The sequence below is a fragment of the Populus trichocarpa genome, chromosome 5 (assembly GCF_000002775.5).
Source record: "Populus trichocarpa isolate Nisqually-1 chromosome 5, P.trichocarpa_v4.1, whole genome shotgun sequence".
Lineage (NCBI taxonomy): Eukaryota > Viridiplantae > Streptophyta > Magnoliopsida > Malpighiales > Salicaceae > Populus > Populus trichocarpa.
The window spans coordinates 14,689,993-14,707,627 of NC_037289.2; the positions used below are offsets into that span (position 1 = coordinate 14,689,993).

Here is a 17,635-nt window from a genome sequence, read left to right on the forward strand (position 1 = left end):
GTTGAAATGAAGTGATTCAAGTGGCATTAAAAAGCCAACATCTATACCTTTTTGGACGTCTAAGGAAAGAAAATAAAATAAGGAAGAGCATGAAAAGCGCAGCCTTCAAAGTCAAATCTCACAATCTGTCAATGTTGACCTTCGACCATTCCGACTTACATATCTAGAGCTACAGAAGTCCAATTGATGCAAACTTAATTTTTTTACATATCTAGAGCTACGCAGTCTATGTTTGATTTGATTGAATGTTCTCTCTAAGATTAATAACGTAGATCCGCCACAATTATTAAACTCAGTTGCTTCACAAGTTCATATACCACAACTCCGGTTTTGATTTCAAACTTAGCAATAGATTGTCTACAATAATAACTTAAAGTCCGCTCTAGCAATTAAAATAAACAATCATAGGAAAAATAAACATAGGAAAACAAACATATTCATCATATAAACTGAAAAGAAAAGGTAAAATAAATCTCACAGTTCTTGAAATCCGAAGGTTTCCGTGTCCTTGCAACCAAGAAAACGAGTTTAGCCTTGCATGTTTGTTGAACAACTAATAAAAAAGAAGAAGGAATGCATGACTTCTGGTTTCTTAGAGGAAAGGGGCGTTTTTCTCCTCTTGGCTGGCTGCCCCCCTTCTCTTCTCTCATTCTTTTTATATCCTAGGAAACCCTAGTCTCTATTTTACAAAATAGTCATCCCGTAAGTAGACAGTTTACAATTAAGTACTTCAATAACTATTTTTCTAAAAAAAGAGAAATAGCCTTGCATGAAATCTTCAAGCTTTGACTTAGAGGAGCTAAATTTCTGAAATAAAAACTTGGATATCGATTTAGATGCTTCGAAACATAATTTGAACTCGTTTCTTCACGAAACCTGTTTGCTAGCAGAATTCAGTTGTCATCTTTGAAAACTCATATCTCCCTCATGTGACATTGTTTGTGGCTGAAATTTGGAGCGTTGATAGGCCTTTGAGTCAGGAATCCAAAGAAATTGAGTTTGCATCAATTGGACTTCTGTAGCTCCAGATATTCAAGTCGGAATGGATGAAGGTCAACATTGACAGATTGCAAGATTTGACTTTGAAGGTTGCAATTTCCATGCTCTTTCTTATTTTATTTTCTTGCCTTAGATTTCCAAAAAGGTATGGATGTTAGTTTTTTAATGCCACTAGAATCACTTCATTTTGACCTCTAGAGCTCATGCTCTGCACAAAACATCAACTAAAGGTCAAATCTGTCAATTACCTCCAATTTAATCCTTTTTGCATCTTTCATCCAAAAGTGCCTTCAAAACATAAAACAAAGAATATCAAGGCTTTTTATATATATAACATAGGCAAACACTAGTTAAATATGGATGAAACTATCGAATAATATAGTTGCATCATGTTCCTGAGCCTATAGTACATTTAGGCATCGATAATGAAGCACTTGATGCATATACTAGCAACAAAAGCTTGTCAACTACTAGTTGCAAATCTAACGTCCCATCTGCCAAAGATCTTTATTATGGCAAGTTAATAACAAAATGAAAAATTTCTTCCTGACGGAGTTAATTAAATGATTTTCATGTTCACAAATATAGAAGTTGTATGAAGGATAAGATTGATGATGAAAGCATTAATAGAAGTGTTTTTGTTTGAATGTATATATTACTTTTAGTTAATATACATGTTTTTAAAATTAAAAATTAATTATTTTATTCAAATGATTATAAGAAAAAATCTTTGTGGGATGCTGCAGATTCTAGGGTTACCAAACAAGTATGAAAAAATCACAATGTCACTATGTAAGTTTTAACGTATGAAGTTTATATTTTTTTTTTATAAAATTATAACCTTTTTTATCATTATATTTTTTTAGTTTAACAAACTTCTGAATTTGGTTGTGTGATTTCTAGTATGACATACGCACCTATACTAAGAGATGAGCTGAATTAGATGACTTTGAGGTGTGAAAGAATTTTAGACCTCACATCAATGAGTAATTGGAAGAGATATCTAGAGTTTTTAATGTTATATGGTTTTATGAGGTAGTCATGGAATGGGCCATCAAATAAAAGCAAGAAGACTTATGATTCTATTAGCAAGCATAATGGCGGGTTGCTTCCTTTTATTAACCATTCAAAGCACCTGATAAAAACCTATTTTATTTTTCTTAAAATGATAGTGATTAATTGTGACAATGTTTATTTACTGATTTATTTTGCATGCTACACATCTTGGGCATGAGCCAACTCCAATTGAATTATATATGGAAACACATATATGAAGGATAGACAAATAGGGATACAACAGTCGTAGACAGTTGAGTTGAAGCGTTTATTGTAAGTAAACTTTGAAACTATTGTATATTTTTTAGACTGATGTTTTTTAATGATATCTTTGACTTGGTTTTTTTATGAATAATATAAAATCAGCATGCATCCCCAACATAAAGAGAAACCTTCAACACATCTAGAATACAATCCATAATTGTGGATGAAGGTTGGAGCAACCGATGGACCCGATAGAAATTAAATTTAATGTTATCTATATAACTATAACCCGATATAGAAGGTCGGGTTGTAATGTCTCGACTATAGACACCCCAAGATTTAGCTTAAGGCAGCCATTACCAGCCACTAATGAGTTGCTTGAAGAACGAATTGGTGTTCCAAGGGTTGAAATAGAGGCAAAGTATAAAGAATGAAGAAGAAAGCAATGAGAGGATGATGAGAATGTAAAATGTAACATTTTTTCTCCTTTAATGTTTATTCTTTTATACTCATTTACTGTGTAAATATACTCATTATTCTTATATTTTTATCTAGGATGCAAAAAAAGGCATTAAATGCAAAATGATGCTTATTAGGCCATTTCAAACAGTTTTAACATCACTTTATAATCTGAGCATAACTTCCTCATCTGAGCTCCGATTGAGATGATTCAAATGATATGGAACACCAAGAGATATATATAAAGTTTTATATTTTAAGTTTTGAGAGATACTAACTGCATCGAGGTTGAAATTGGGTATAAAATCGATGCACCTGTACTACCAATGTGCTAGAACATTTTTTAGCTTCTAGATTTGGTGTATGAATTCCAGCTGAGAACGTCACTTTTCTTGTTATATGAGGACTTTGCCTTATTATTTAATATTTTCATTGATTAGTTAGATTTGATTGTTATTATTTGAGGATAATATTTATAATATTTTTAGCAGATTTGATGAGCTTCTAACATGGGGAATGAACTTTAAAAGGAAAGGAAACCATCAGACTAGGGAGATCTTTTTTGTTTTTTTCCTAACAACTCCTTTAGGTTCTCATCATGGTCTTGCATGGCTAAATTTTTATAATTGGTTGTAGATAGAAGCCTTAAAATCAATAAGACTATGAGATCTAATTTATGGATATTCTTTTGTGTATATTCTTATGATTGTCTCATTTAATTACTAGGAAGCCTACTATTGTGTGTATTATTCATTGCAATCTACTTCTAGATTAGATATCAAATCCAATAGGTACTTGTCCCATTAATTTGAGAAGTAACTAAGGGTGCGTTTGTTTCCCGGAAAGTGGTTTCCAGGAAACCACTTTCCAAACTTTCCTGTGTTTGTTTGCCATTAGAAAAGTTGGTCAATGAAAAACACTTTCCGATCAACGGAAAACACTTTCCAGTCAAAGAAAATTTGACTTGGTTTCCAGGAGAAACACTTTCCGAAAGTTGTGAAAAATTTAGAAATGTCATATTATTTGCTGATTATGTCAAATTTGGTCCTCAAACTTTTAATTGCTATATATATATTTTGTTTTGAATATTTTTTTTTCAATTTCATCCCTTACAATTTAATTTTTATATAACTTTTGGTCCTCATTTTTATAATTGTTATTTGCTTTTCCCTTATTATTTTTAAATTGAAATTTTTTATCTATCAAATTTGGTCATCATTCTTTTGATTGTTACTTATTTTATTTGAAATAATTTATGAAATGTTAATTATTATTATTATTATTATTTTAATTTCATCTTTCCATTTTTTAAATTTGATATCTATTATTTTGATAATTATTTATTTTATTTGAGATAATTTATTAAATTATATTTTTTTTCAATTTCATTCTCATTCAACTTTTTAATTTGTAAGATTTGTTCCTCATTATTTTAATAAACTTAAAAAAATAAAACATTAATAAGTTATTTTCCAGCTCATTTTCCATAACATAACCAAACACTGGAAAGTATTTTCCAACTTATTTTCCATTACACTACCATACATCGAAAAATAATTCACTTTCCCGGAATTTATTTTCCAAAAGGAAACTACTTTCCAGCAAACAAACGGGGCGTAAGGTTAAATGATTTACTACATCAGAAATTATTAAATCTTAAAAAGAATATTCAACTAAATTAAATGCAACTGTTTGTGCTTGTGTTTGTTTATTTTTATTGAACTATCTAAGCTACTACTATATTAAACTTTCAACGCTTGTCTTTGGGTTATTTAGTAGTTAGAATTAATTAGATCACTTGTTTCTAATTAATTGCAATTAAAGAGAGACAGGAAAGCGATCCCAACAGTGAAAATTCAAAGTGTAACTTGATATATACTTTAATTGATGATCAATTATAAAATTTCAACAGTAAATGTTGACTCAAACCAAGAATTGTTCTTCTAGTTAATTTCGACCATTTAATTAAAATTATTACCTAGTTTTTTTTCTTATAATTGTTTTCAATATACTCAAACCCCCTCCCATCATTATTCATGATATGTTTCGTGAATTCACACTACTATATATATTTTTAAAAGTTTAGATTTTAAGTTTATTTATTTGCGACGGCACACTAGAGGAGATGATGACATACCTTTCTAGTCATTATCTTCCCCTTTACCCCACAAGATTTTTCTTCCCCTCCTTCTCCAGCCTCATCTTCTTTTTAAATATACTAACATTTAAAATTGATTTTTATAGTTAAATTAATAATATAAAATGTGTTATTCTAAAAAATGTATTTGTTAGTGTTTTAAAAAATTACTAAAATACTAACAAAATCACCAACAATCATAAAAATTCTATCAGTGATTTCATCGATACAATACACATTTTTCTCAAAGAATTATAGAGATTTGTAAACCGTTTTGATATAAACTGATAGATTCAACAATAGAACATGTTTGTCAATGATTTATTAGTCAATCCCTTGGTTCTACATGATATGATATATTAAGGACAATTAGTCTATCAATCAATAATATTTATCAATGGCTAGGCCAACAAAAAATAACTGATGTCTCCTTTTATCACTAACATAAAATGATTGGCGCCTACTTTTATCATTGGCACAAATATTTTATCAGCCTATCCATCAACATTTAAATCATTGACTAAATGACCGACCGATTTGAAATCCTCAACAAGACACTCATCAACATGTTTCCATTGATAAATTTGTTGGTGATTTTTATACTGACACATCGACAATCGACAAAATATTCAGTGATTTAAATTAAAGTCCCCAATACATGTTTTGGGTTTTAGATTTCATACACACCACCTATATTGCGAATCCACGAATCCAGAATGTTTGCCAGTACGCGTCATTCTTACATTAACTCAAAACATAAATAAATACCTATATCTCAAAGGTTAAGTCGATCTTCAAGCGATCGCAGCTTTGTTCCTCGCAAGATTCTACTGGATCAGTTCATTTGCCTCCAGCTTTCAGCTTAAGATGGCCAACCTGTAAACAGTTTGAAGTTGATGCATGCAATTGAGCAATTATTCAATCTAATAAACACAAAACACCAGTTAGTTGCCTCAATATTGAAATTATGGTATATTCAAAATGATAACTTTTCACCGAAGGAAGCTTTATAGCAAGCTTATACGAGGGGTGTGAATTAAATCATTCATTTTGTGATCATGGATCCTTTAAGGCTAAAAGGAGAAAAGGAACCTGAAAAGTGAAACGAAGAAGAAAAATTGCACGTAAATTTAGTCGATATAATACGGGTAATTAAGTTCACCCTAATTTGAGAGAGGTGTCGGAGCTATCATCCTCTACAGGAGGGCCACTGCTGCTGCAGCAAACATTGCTAGTAGACTCCGATGACATCCTTTCTTCCTGAACTGCTGTGTCTAAATCAACAAGGGCAGGTCTCTTTCCCTTACAAATGGTTGTCATCTGCATACAACTTCAAACAAAGTTATTCTTTCAATATTTAAATCTTCACAAGTAAAATTATAAGCAACTTAGGATACAAATTCTTACTTTCTGTTTTAAATGCTTATTCTCTTCCAAAAGCTGAGCTCCCTGCATTATTGGAGTAAACCAAGTAATCAAAGAATGGATGAGATACTTTGCTTATCTAAATGATTAAGAGTATATAAACAAGACTAATGGTTCGTAGCAACTACACAGAAGAACGAGTTCTTGTCTTTTTTTTCTTTTCTTTTCTTTCTTCTTTTCTTTTTTTTTTTTTAATCAAAGAATGACTTCTATCTATGTAGGACATCTCTTGATGAAGTCTTGACCAGCAAGTCTCGTATACCATGAAATCAGTAACATTCTAACCTTCCTTTCAAGTGTAGATATCTCATTCATAATTCGTTCTCCCTGAAAAAAAAAAAAAAAACTCGTTGTTGCAAATTAAGAATCTATACGTGGTTATGTATGGTCGTAAATGGAAACCAACCTTGGTTTCAAGCACACAACAAAGTCCTACTTCAAGCACTTTTTCCAATTGCTGCAATTCCTCTATATTTAGTCCTTGAAGCTCTTCTCCTCTCATTCGCCTGCCATGCATTGAAGGAATACATCCCATTAGAACTAAATAGTAATAGATCAGTTACCACCTTGTGAAGTTCCTTGCTGAATGTTACCTTAGTTGATGGCTCTTTTCAGAAACCTCCTTTCTCAATCGCATATGATTGCTGTTTTCTAGCTATAAATAAAATCAAGAATGAAATTGCAGGTTAAGGACCAGGTATAACCTGCAGAGCTTCAAAAACACCCGGACAATGCCCTTAAAATGAACAAACAGAAACACATATTTTCCATGATATTGAGGTGTTAGTCATTATGCAAAACTAATAGAAGAAGGAATTACCTGCAACTCAAGAGATGGTTGGTTTAGTTTGTCGAGGTTATTGGAGTGCAAATTATACCTCGCAAGAACGTCCTTCATACTACACATAAGTGAAACAGTTAGTGCGTCATATGAAAAGCTGGTGACATTCAGAAAATGAGCAATACAGATCATCGCCACACAAGCTGCTCATAGAGACATAGCAAGGCGATGAGGGCTTCATGAAAAGTCCAAAAGATTAATTTAACTGGAATTGAAATATTCCATCAATTCTGCTAATAGAAAACGTAACAGACCCTGCATACTTCCTCTATTGCAACAGAATCTCAAAAAATTCACAAATATGGACGATATCAGCAAACAATGGCCAAACAAGCAGCAGACTTGTCCGTGGGAGTCTTAACCCTAGAACACTAGGCTCGGTTCAAGTCCCTATAAAATATTTTATTTTTTCTATGGTAAAAATTATGTTGGATAATATACAGCTTGTGGTAACAAATAAAACATATACAACTGGAAAATTTTCTGGTTCACATTTGTCAAATAATTTTAAAAACATTATCACTATTCTAGGAAATAATTACAAGATCATGGGTTAAAAATTAGTTTTTCTAGCTATATTGTTTTTTTTTTGGACAAACTTAATATATGTGATTCTGAACAAATAATTGAATTAGATAATGAGTTTGGATTTTGTATCAAAGTTTAAGCCATAGTCAATTATCAATTTTAAATATTATCATTTAATGTTGATTGTATGAGAGTAATTTATAAAATTATTGTAAAGTCTTTAAGTTTTTGAATTTAGATATTTATTTGATGTAATATTAAATTTTTAGTGTCTGTTTGAGAGTGTAGTGGAAGTTGCATTTTAAAATGTTTTTCACTTGTAAATGCATCAAAATAATATATTTTTTTATTTTTTAAAATTTATTTTTGACATCAGCACATCAAAACAATCCAAAAAAAACAAAATAAAATTAATTTGAAGCAAAAAAATAGCAAAACAATGACAATAATAGCATTAATGATTAATGGTGAGTGGATATAAACCAATTTCAAATTTAAAAGATTTTCACTTAAAAAATATATTAAAAAATAATATAAAAGCATTATAAAAGAAGGATTTTTGGTGATATTAGGTCTTTACTACATTACAAATGGGGCTGATAAAACAATATAATTAATTATACAAATTTCTTTACATTGGATTTATTCATAGTGTCAACATATGCAGTTATGTGCATTGTGTTTATTTTTTATTTTTACTATAAACTAGTGATGCAAGAGATTTTATTTCTTTGTTTATTTTTTCTTATGAAGTTCAATAATATTATTTTATTTTTATTTAGTTAGGCCTAAGATAAATATAAATAAAATTATTTAACTTGTATTTTAAAAGGCTTGAATGAATAAAAAATAAATATTTTGAGTGTTTCCTCATAGTTATAATATTGTTGATCTTTGAGAATTATAACTTGTAACAATCCCTATTATCTTTTGTTTTTTTAATGTGTCAGATGATATCAAAATTCAATGTTTTCTAATAATTTTTGTTGTGTATTGTTGAAAAACCATAATGGAGATCGTAAAGTAGGACATGTTCATTGTGAAGGAGTATAGTTTTCTATTGAGGAGATTCTACCTCAAGAAAGTTATTTTCAAGAACTAATGATAATTAAGGATTTATAAAGGTAGGTTGCGGATTTGAGTAGTTGTTTAGCGGATCAGGATCTCAAGATTTTTAAGTTCGTTGGTCATAACTCCACATCTAGATTTAAGAACCCACATCACAAGCATAAGCGTGTTCAAGATGATCACCATGAAGACCAGGGTTTTCGAGACCCTGAGTTTGCAAGTATCCTGTAAGCTAAGGGATTTATCAATTGATTTTATGAGATAGAACGAATCTTTAAGTGCACGGAGGTTTTGAAGATGAAGGTGAAGTTGATCACCACCAAATTGAGAGGTTATCCCTCTATGAGGTGGAAGCAATTGAAGCAACCTTGTACAAGATAGGACTAGCCCAAGATTTCTGAAAGGGAGAAGATGAAGATGTAAGACCACTTTATACCTTTGAAGTACACTTAAACCTTGAATTCTTCGAAGAGAATATTTCAACAATTGAAGCGCAGTAAAGCAACCAGTATGCATTCATCATGGTGTTTTGGAGATCAACGGCAATTTATAAGTTTCTATAACTACTTGAGACCCTTTATCATCAAACCCAAACATGGCAAAAGGAAGCAACAAGCTGAAAACTACAATAGAAACGAACTGGATATCAAGGTAGAAAAGAGTGCGAACTTTAGTGATCCTATTTATAAAAAGATAAATGTGAATTGGTATTCTCCATCAATTTATAATATTTATTTTGATGATAATTATAGCATAAACAATGACAATAATAGCATTAATGATATTATCAATGTGATGAGGTGTGTCCATATCCGCAGCATGGTAGGCCCACCACGAGGTATTGTCCCACATGGCTTCCAGGCTTCCAGTGGGTTTTGTCCCTTAAAAGACGTCTCGCGATGAGAGAGGTGTCCTTGGTGCCTTATAAGCAATCAAGGCCCTCGTCTCCTAACCGATGTGGGATAATGGCCTCATCACAATGGTTTCTCATTAACAAGCTAAAGATTAAATGCTAAGAGAACATCGTAGGTGTTCAACAAGAAAAAAATTAATTTAAAAGAAGTTGATTATTTTGATTACAAGTTTACTATTTTCACAAAGATAAATTTGTTAAAGGATTATATGATAACAACATATGTTGATGAAACAAGTTACTCTGGAAGCCAAATAAAGAGAAATAATTTATTAATTGGTTTTTTATATAAAATTTAATATGAAAGGACCTACGCTAATAAATAAAATTATAATACACTTGAAGTGAAGAATGAAAAAGAGATGAAGAGTTTTGATTAGATATCCACGAGATTAAAGTAAAAACAATTTGAACTAGAAAACAAGTTCTTTCTAACTTAAGGAGATTGGTGTATAAGCTATTTCTTATTTATTTTTTCTTATTCAATTTAGGAAATTTATTTTCCTAAATTATTTTTTATTTAGTTTAAAAATTATTCATATTTTGGATTATATTTTTCTTATTTAGTTTGTCTAAGACTAATATAAATAGAATTATCTAGCTTATATTGTAATAGAGACTTGGAAGAATATTTTGAATGTTTTCTTATAATTATGTTTTTTTTTTTATTTTTAAGAATTTTAATTTATAATAAATTTCATCATCCTTGATTTCCAATTACATGGGAGAAGAATTAAGATGGTTGTGTGGCATTAATAGTTTTACTTTCAAATGCTTATAAAGTAAAGTGGTAAGGATTCAAATGCATTGTTTACGTGCATATTCATTTCCATATCAAATACAATTGAACTACAAAAGAACTCCCACACGATGGATGTAGACGTAACAAGACTTGCACCCCGTTGAGTACACATGCTTAAAAAGATAAATGAGGAAGCGGATAGGGGATTCCAGAGAACATCACAAAAACCCAATGCTATTTAGCACGTAAGCTATGAAAATCATTTAATAGGACGCTGTTTACAAGTGAAATTGAAGGAAGCTATAGGGAACTTCCATCGTATTATTATAGTTCTATATCATTACGTCCTATTCTTTATTCAGATACACAATCCCTCATTCACAACGAAACATTGAAAAACCTGGTTTGTTTTATATTGTTTCCAATAAACTGTCGTTTCTTATCAAAAGCAAAGAACAAGGAAACGTTAGCCAGCCTAAGTTATTACTCTGTTCAATGTTTCACCATTGTAACATAAAATGCAGCACCTAAATTAAGAAGTTTATAAAAATAATAATTAAATCTTTGAACATTTTGTTCCTGCTAAACATTTAATTTGGGTTTGAATTGTTCTTAGAATTTAAAAGGATTGAACTTGGACGTATAGAAACCTTCAACCCCTTTCCTTTCCAGTAGGTAAAGGGATTAGCTCCCTTCGGCCTTTACCCCTCGTCTCCCTCAAACTTGTATAAAATTTCACTTGACAGTCCTCATGTGCATGCTAGGGTCTCACTAATAGTTTAGAAGGCCAGCCTAAATGGAAATATGAAGGTGGTCTCCAATGCTATACCTTTTCACAAATGCAACAATTGTGTTTTCTCGATCCATTACCAATCAGGGTTTTACATTTATGTCTTGCTATTGTAAGGTTGAGTGCAGAGAGTGAATAGTTTCTCCAAAATTCACACACTGCCATTTCCTCCCATCTTAACCCATAAAAGTAAGATTTTATAATTCCATATGCATTTACTTTTATCCATGTTAGCACACTTTTGAGAGAACATGAAGGTTAACATTTAACCCCCAAGTTAATGTTAAACTAACTAGGGAGTGGAGAGTGAAGGATTGTTTAAGGAGATAAAATTTGAATTTCATGCATTTTCTTATTTTTTCACTTTTTTTCTTGTCTCCTTTTACTAGTGTCTCAAATTTAGAACCACAAATATAAATTATTCAATGTTTTTGTTATAATTTTATTTAATTTAAAATTTCATTTATTTAACATGAGATTCTCTATCACTCATGAAAAAAACTGACTTCTACCAAACATCCTTTGATACTTCATCTCTTACCACTTCATATACCCTTGACATTTAACCTCTTATCTTACTTCCTTAATACTTTTCATTTAAATTCCTAAGATACATAAAACATGAAGTATTTCCTTAAGAGGACAACCTTTCACCGAAAACAATTATAAATAAAAAAACCACAACCTCATCTCTCTAGTGTTATTCCTACTCCAGAGGTGTTTTTGGCTTACTTAGAAACACTAAATTTCAAAAAAGAAATAGAAAAAAAGATAGAATGTAGAGTTTTCATTATCCGGGAATGTTTTCCTTTTTTAAAAAAAACAAAAAACTCTTATGTGTTTAGTTTATTTTTAAAAACAGTGTTGTAGTTTCCAATTTTTTTCATTTATTCCACAAAAATTATGTATGAAAAATTAAGAAAACATGCTTTCTGAATAAAAGGTTTTAAAATAGAGAACAAGGGCTTTGTGTGGCTTATATTTAAATTGATAAAAGAATTGTATATAAAAAAATAAGGTGATAAAAACAAGGCTCTTTGTTTTTAACAGTGAAGAAGTTGAAAAAACAATTTTTTTATGCTTTTCAATTTTCTAAAGAATTAGAAGAACAAAAAAAACCATATTTCTAAAAAAACATTCATTTTCAAATGCCTTCTCTATAATTCTCCATTTTCTAAAAAACTAAAACAATTTCCACAAGTAAAGATAAAATATTTCTAAAAGCTAACTTTTTCTCCAAAGGAATTACTTTTTCAATATTAAAAAATGAATTCTAACAGTGCTTTTATTCTTTATGTTTTGATTAATTCTCAGTTGCAACACTTGTAGGAATCCTACATTTGTAGGAATGTTGAATTCGGATAACAATGTTTCCATGAAATGAGTTAGTAGTAATAATCATATATAAACAAAATCATTTAGAAAGAGTGGTTAACTAACCCTAAAATAAGTTGTTTACGAAGATTGAGATATTTATATAGTTTGCTAGTCATGTTTGCACATGATTCATGTCACTTTCTTCTACCAAGATGAATTGAGTTCTAATACATGATAAAATATTTAGCAATATATATTAAGTATCAATAAATATTTATATATATTTTTAATTCACATTAAAATAATGATCATTTAAGTATCCGTGTGTATGGTAATGCAACTTGAGCATTTCTAATCTAATTCTTAAAGATATTTTTAAAATTTATTTCTATTTGTTAATGATTGTAAACCAATTCAAAAATATTGAATTTGATATTTGAATTTTCAAATTTTTATATCAATTTATATTCTTGTATTTATTCTTTATGGTATATATTTACTAACACTCCTTTTCACCTTTTCACTTGCAACCAATCTTTTAAGGATTTTCACAAAATCATGAATACTAATATCTTCGCTGACCTATTAAATTTAATAATTGATATTCTGACTTTATAACTTTATGCTAGATGATCCATTTTTAAGTTTGTATTGTTCTACTTATTTCATGCGAAACACACACACACACACACACACACACATATATATATATATATATGCACACGCACATTTGCTTTGTGAAAAAGTTTGACGTTTTATTAGAAAATTGGAGCATCTTTCTGATACTTGCAAACCAAAAGCCATGAAATATGTCATGACTTTGAAAAGATAGATCAGCTTCGACCTCTGTCCATTGACGAGGATGTTGTGCTTTCAATTGTTCTTTCCCTAGAAAACAGCAATCACTAGAATTTACCCATTCCTAATTGAAAATTTGCATGCCCGAGAAACATAAAGGAGACCACAAACATACTCACACCATGTAATTTCAACAAAATTAAAGTTTTTGTAACAATTTTTTTATTTTTTTAATCACATACGAAATACTTAGATATTGTTTTAATATTTTTTAAATTTGCTTTTAAAATTATAATGATGTTTTATTTAGAAAACAATGCTTGCAATTGAAAATCATGTTTTCATTGAAACAATCTAGAAATGTATTAATACAAAAATAGAATTCGGATTGAAGATACACATTTTTTCTACTTGTTTGGAATTAGGAAAAAAATTTAATCTTATTGTTGCTGCCTTCTATTAAGCAAATGCGCTCCTAATAAAAAACAATTATGATATTTTTAATAATATTATGATTTGTTTATGATAATATTATCGATTACTTTATGAATAATTATTTTTCAACCCAATATGTGAAATCTTAATGATAATTTTCTCATTAATATTGAATGAGAATATAATATATATTTTTTCTTGATTTTTTCATTATAAATTTTTTATATATTGTTTTCAAGTTTATTGTTCTCATTTTTTTAAATAGACATAGAGAGATGATTGATTATGATTTTTTAAAATAGAACTTGCTTTCATGATCATAACGAGTTTCTTTCTGTCTAAAAAACAGCACTTTCATAAAAAACAAATGTCTTCATCAAAACAAAAAAAGAAAATACATGAATATGAAAATTTAGTTTTTTATTAAAAATATATGCCTTTTTACATTTATTTAAAATTAATATAGTTTCTCCAAACTTATTTTTATGTTGTTTTTTATTCAATTAACTATGTTGTAATGCAAAAACAGTTTTTTTATTAAAAAAATTATATGAATCAGAAAAGACAATTTAGATAAAAAAAAATACATTTCTCCTCAATAATTTTATTAGTTGTCTTTCATGCAAATGTTTATTTTTATAATTGTTTAATTGATTAAAAAACAAGTTCTAGAAAACAAGGTTATTAAACTCGTCCAACCCATGGCTTAGATCAATAAAAAAATTGTCATCGTATCAATATTTTTTTATAAAAAAAGTTAAATCAACTTTGTTTTTAATATATTTTTTCTCAAAAAAAGAAAATTGAGTTTTTACTAGGTTAATCAAGAGGATTCACCTACAAGTCAACACTAAGTCAACAAGTCAGGTTTTCACCGGATCAATTGATTCATGGGCACACCTACTAAGTCAATTGGGCCATGTTTGATCTGCTCTCAAAAGGTTTGCATTAAAACTCGACTAGGTTCAGTGACCGGGTTAACAAGTCACTACAATGACTCACTAAGCTTTACTAAATTTAACAACATTGTTAAAAAGATTATTGCAATAGCGCACAGGAATATGACTAGTATTAACTAATTTTGTTTCACTTTTTTAACATAGTTCCTTGGTTTTTATTAACTGAAGTATCCAAAATTCCCAGTACTTAGTCAAGAACGGAATGAGGTATAAGGTCAAACATGTCATAGCATCCCAAACTCTGAGAAAGTTTATAATTTAATTAATCCTAAAATTTGGAAGATCTTTTTAATTACATCCTTAAAATTAAGATTTACATTTTCGAAAACATGTATTTTGCATTAACCTAAAATTATGTATTATATGTAAAACCATTCAACTTGATACTTTGCTTTATGTAAATATTTGAGTTGCTTGATTTTCTTCTTGTTTTTTTGTTTTTTGTCTTATGTAAATAGACACTAGCATCTCTTTTTGCTAGATTTCCATTAGTTTAAATGGTTCTCTAGCCTTATTTAAAATCCACTCGATTATTATAAAAAAAAAATATGTAAAACCATTCATTAATTCGTTATTTATTTTTAAGCTCATGCTAAGGTTTTTCATGACCTCGCACTTGAAAAATTCTAATCTCGCTGGTGCCTTTCAATGATCATTTACGTCACAATCAACATATAATTCCTCTCCAAAGGAATACTATTGGAGTACGTGGACTTCCAACTGATCCAACCTAAAAGTCTCAAAAGGAATTTAGGCACAACAGGAAGGCCTGCCCTCCTTCTTGAAGCCTAGCTATCTATCTTTACCAATTTAAACTTTTAACTTCCACAAAAACCGATGTAACTTTTAACTTCCATAAATCTTGGCTGTCACTTAATTGGCATCTCTTATTTAATTACTTCAATGTTTTTCGAGATTTTTAATGACCTAATTCAAAGGGAACTACTGTTAAAAAAAGGAGAGGATTGGTTTCAGTTGTTTATTTTAGTTTAAGAGGAAAACAATTAACTCCCATGTTAACAACAGATCACATTCAACAAGAACCTCAAAATTTAATGAATTTTAGCTTATCATATGCTGTCGATATATAATTGATCTTTAAGGAGACAAGATTAGAGACTTAGCGATATATAGTTCTGAACCCTTTTCCCATGTTACACACCTCGGAAAAATATAATAAGGCAGAATAATTGATTAATACAACGACACACAGACAGCTGCACATAAACCCAGCTAGATTACATCAATGAAAATTAATAAATTCTAAAAAGCACAGAACCGCAACTTCGGAGAGAGGATTTCATGTTAGAGAAGAGAATATCCCAGAAATGAAGTGTTTCTTGACTATTATTTTTTTCTCAAAGAGAAATGAAGTAAAGAATTTGTGTTAAGATATGTAAAGTTGGATGTGCTTATATAGTCTTTGAATGAGGTAAGGCTTACCTATTTATCAGAGGTACAGGAAACTATACCGCAAGGGATCTTGATTCCTTCCTCACTATCTAATTACTGGATTTTTAAAAGTCCATAAAATTAAATAGACGGATATAAATTTATGTTTATATACGAGGTTTCAAAGCCACATCAAAATCAACAAATATGCCTGTAAGATCATACAGTCCTAAAACAGGAGTAGAATCTTAAAAATCCTCTATGTCTCTCTCTCTTTCTCTCTCACGCAAACTCTAATGATTACACTCACACCAGCACATAAACACACAGTAAACAAGACAGAGAGTCCACTAGGATAAGACATACATTAAATCAAATACAAGGGGATCTCCGTCTTTAAAGGTAAAAAAATGCAGTACCTGGAGCTGGAATACTCAAAGAGCTTGCCAGTAGCAGAAAAAATGATGACAGCAACCTCAACATCACAAAGAACAGAAAGCTCTTCAGCTTTCTTGAGAAGTCCTCGCCTCCTCTTTGAGAAGGTCACTTGTCTTGCAGCCACGTTGTCAATCTTCTTGATCTTGATCTTCTCTCTCGCCATTATCCTCTCCTTTAAAAAGAAAAAAAAAAGACACAACATTGACATTGTCCTTACAAACAAGAACGAACATATGAAATGACATGGAAACAAAGCTAAGAAAAGTGGGGTTTTGCTAATTTAATACGAGAATTTAGCAGAAACCCTAGCGAGAAGACCCAGTTCAGATCCAAGCAAAGACGCCCAAAAAAAAAAGAAAAGAAAAGTGAAAGACGGACCAATCTTGGCTCATGAACATGCAAAAGAACTGAAGTGACATGGATTGATTGACTTTCACTTGTTTACCTTCTTAGGAGCTGGCTTGAGTTAGGTCTGATCAGAGGAATCAAAAAACTTCCAATTTCAGAAAGTAAAACAAACACCAGATAAAAAGAAAGAGAGAGAGAAAAAGGAATAATAGGGTGTTGTGTGTTCGAGAAAGGAAAGGTTATCTTCCCTTTTATAGCTAAACAAGAATATCTTATTATCTTATGTTTGTGACATTTACTTTGTTTTAAATAAAATACTCCTCCTGACAAGTTTAAAAGTGAGATATAATAATAAACTATGATATTACATTCTCGGACGCTGTTACGAAATTATAAAATAAATATATTTGATGAATTATCACTAAATAAATAATATAAACTAAAAGTATAATAAAATCAATATTTTATGACGGAAAAAAAATTATGTTATGATTAAAAATTTAGAGACTGAATAAAATAATTTGTAGTAATCCATAGTGTTTTGTGAGGAAAGATACAGTGATTTCGCCACATGATTTAGTTTTTCTGTTAATAAAAAGTAAAAAAAAATTACAAAACTTAATTCTCTACCAACTTAATATTAAAAAAAAATTGACAAAGATAATTTTGGAAGGAAAAAAAATCACGAGAAAAAACGTTGTAGCAATTGACAATGTCTTGTGAGGAAAACTACAGTAATTTCCCCAATAAAATCAACAAAGATAATTTAAAAACAATCATAAAAAA

The 17,635-nt window shown here is 29.9% G+C and overlaps 1 protein-coding gene across 3 annotated transcripts; it reads right to left on the minus strand.

The window, feature by feature from the left end:
• Positions 1-5,471: 5,471 nt before the first annotated feature.
• Positions 5,472-17,114, minus strand: LOC7486551 (MADS-box protein JOINTLESS). Of its 3 annotated transcripts, none has more exons than XM_024600792.2 (9): positions 16,947-17,114; positions 16,483-16,673; positions 7,101-7,179; positions 6,874-6,935; positions 6,687-6,786; positions 6,566-6,607; positions 6,263-6,304; positions 6,018-6,175; positions 5,472-5,731 (listed from the first exon to the last, which is right to left on the minus strand). In XM_024600792.2, exons 2-9 carry the CDS (start codon positions 16,662-16,664, stop codon positions 5,713-5,715), a joined length of 684 nt encoding a protein of 227 aa, XP_024456560.1. In that variant the 5' UTR covers positions 16,665-16,673; positions 16,947-17,114; the 3' UTR covers positions 5,472-5,712. The 3 variants fall into 3 exon arrangements, with proteins under 3 accessions (XP_024456560.1, XP_052308658.1, XP_002306534.3); XM_052452698.1 differs by having other exon boundaries at positions 5,472-5,778; XM_002306498.4 differs by lacking the exon at positions 5,472-5,731 and having other exon boundaries at positions 6,014-6,175.
• Between the last annotated feature and the right edge of the window lie 521 nt (positions 17,115-17,635).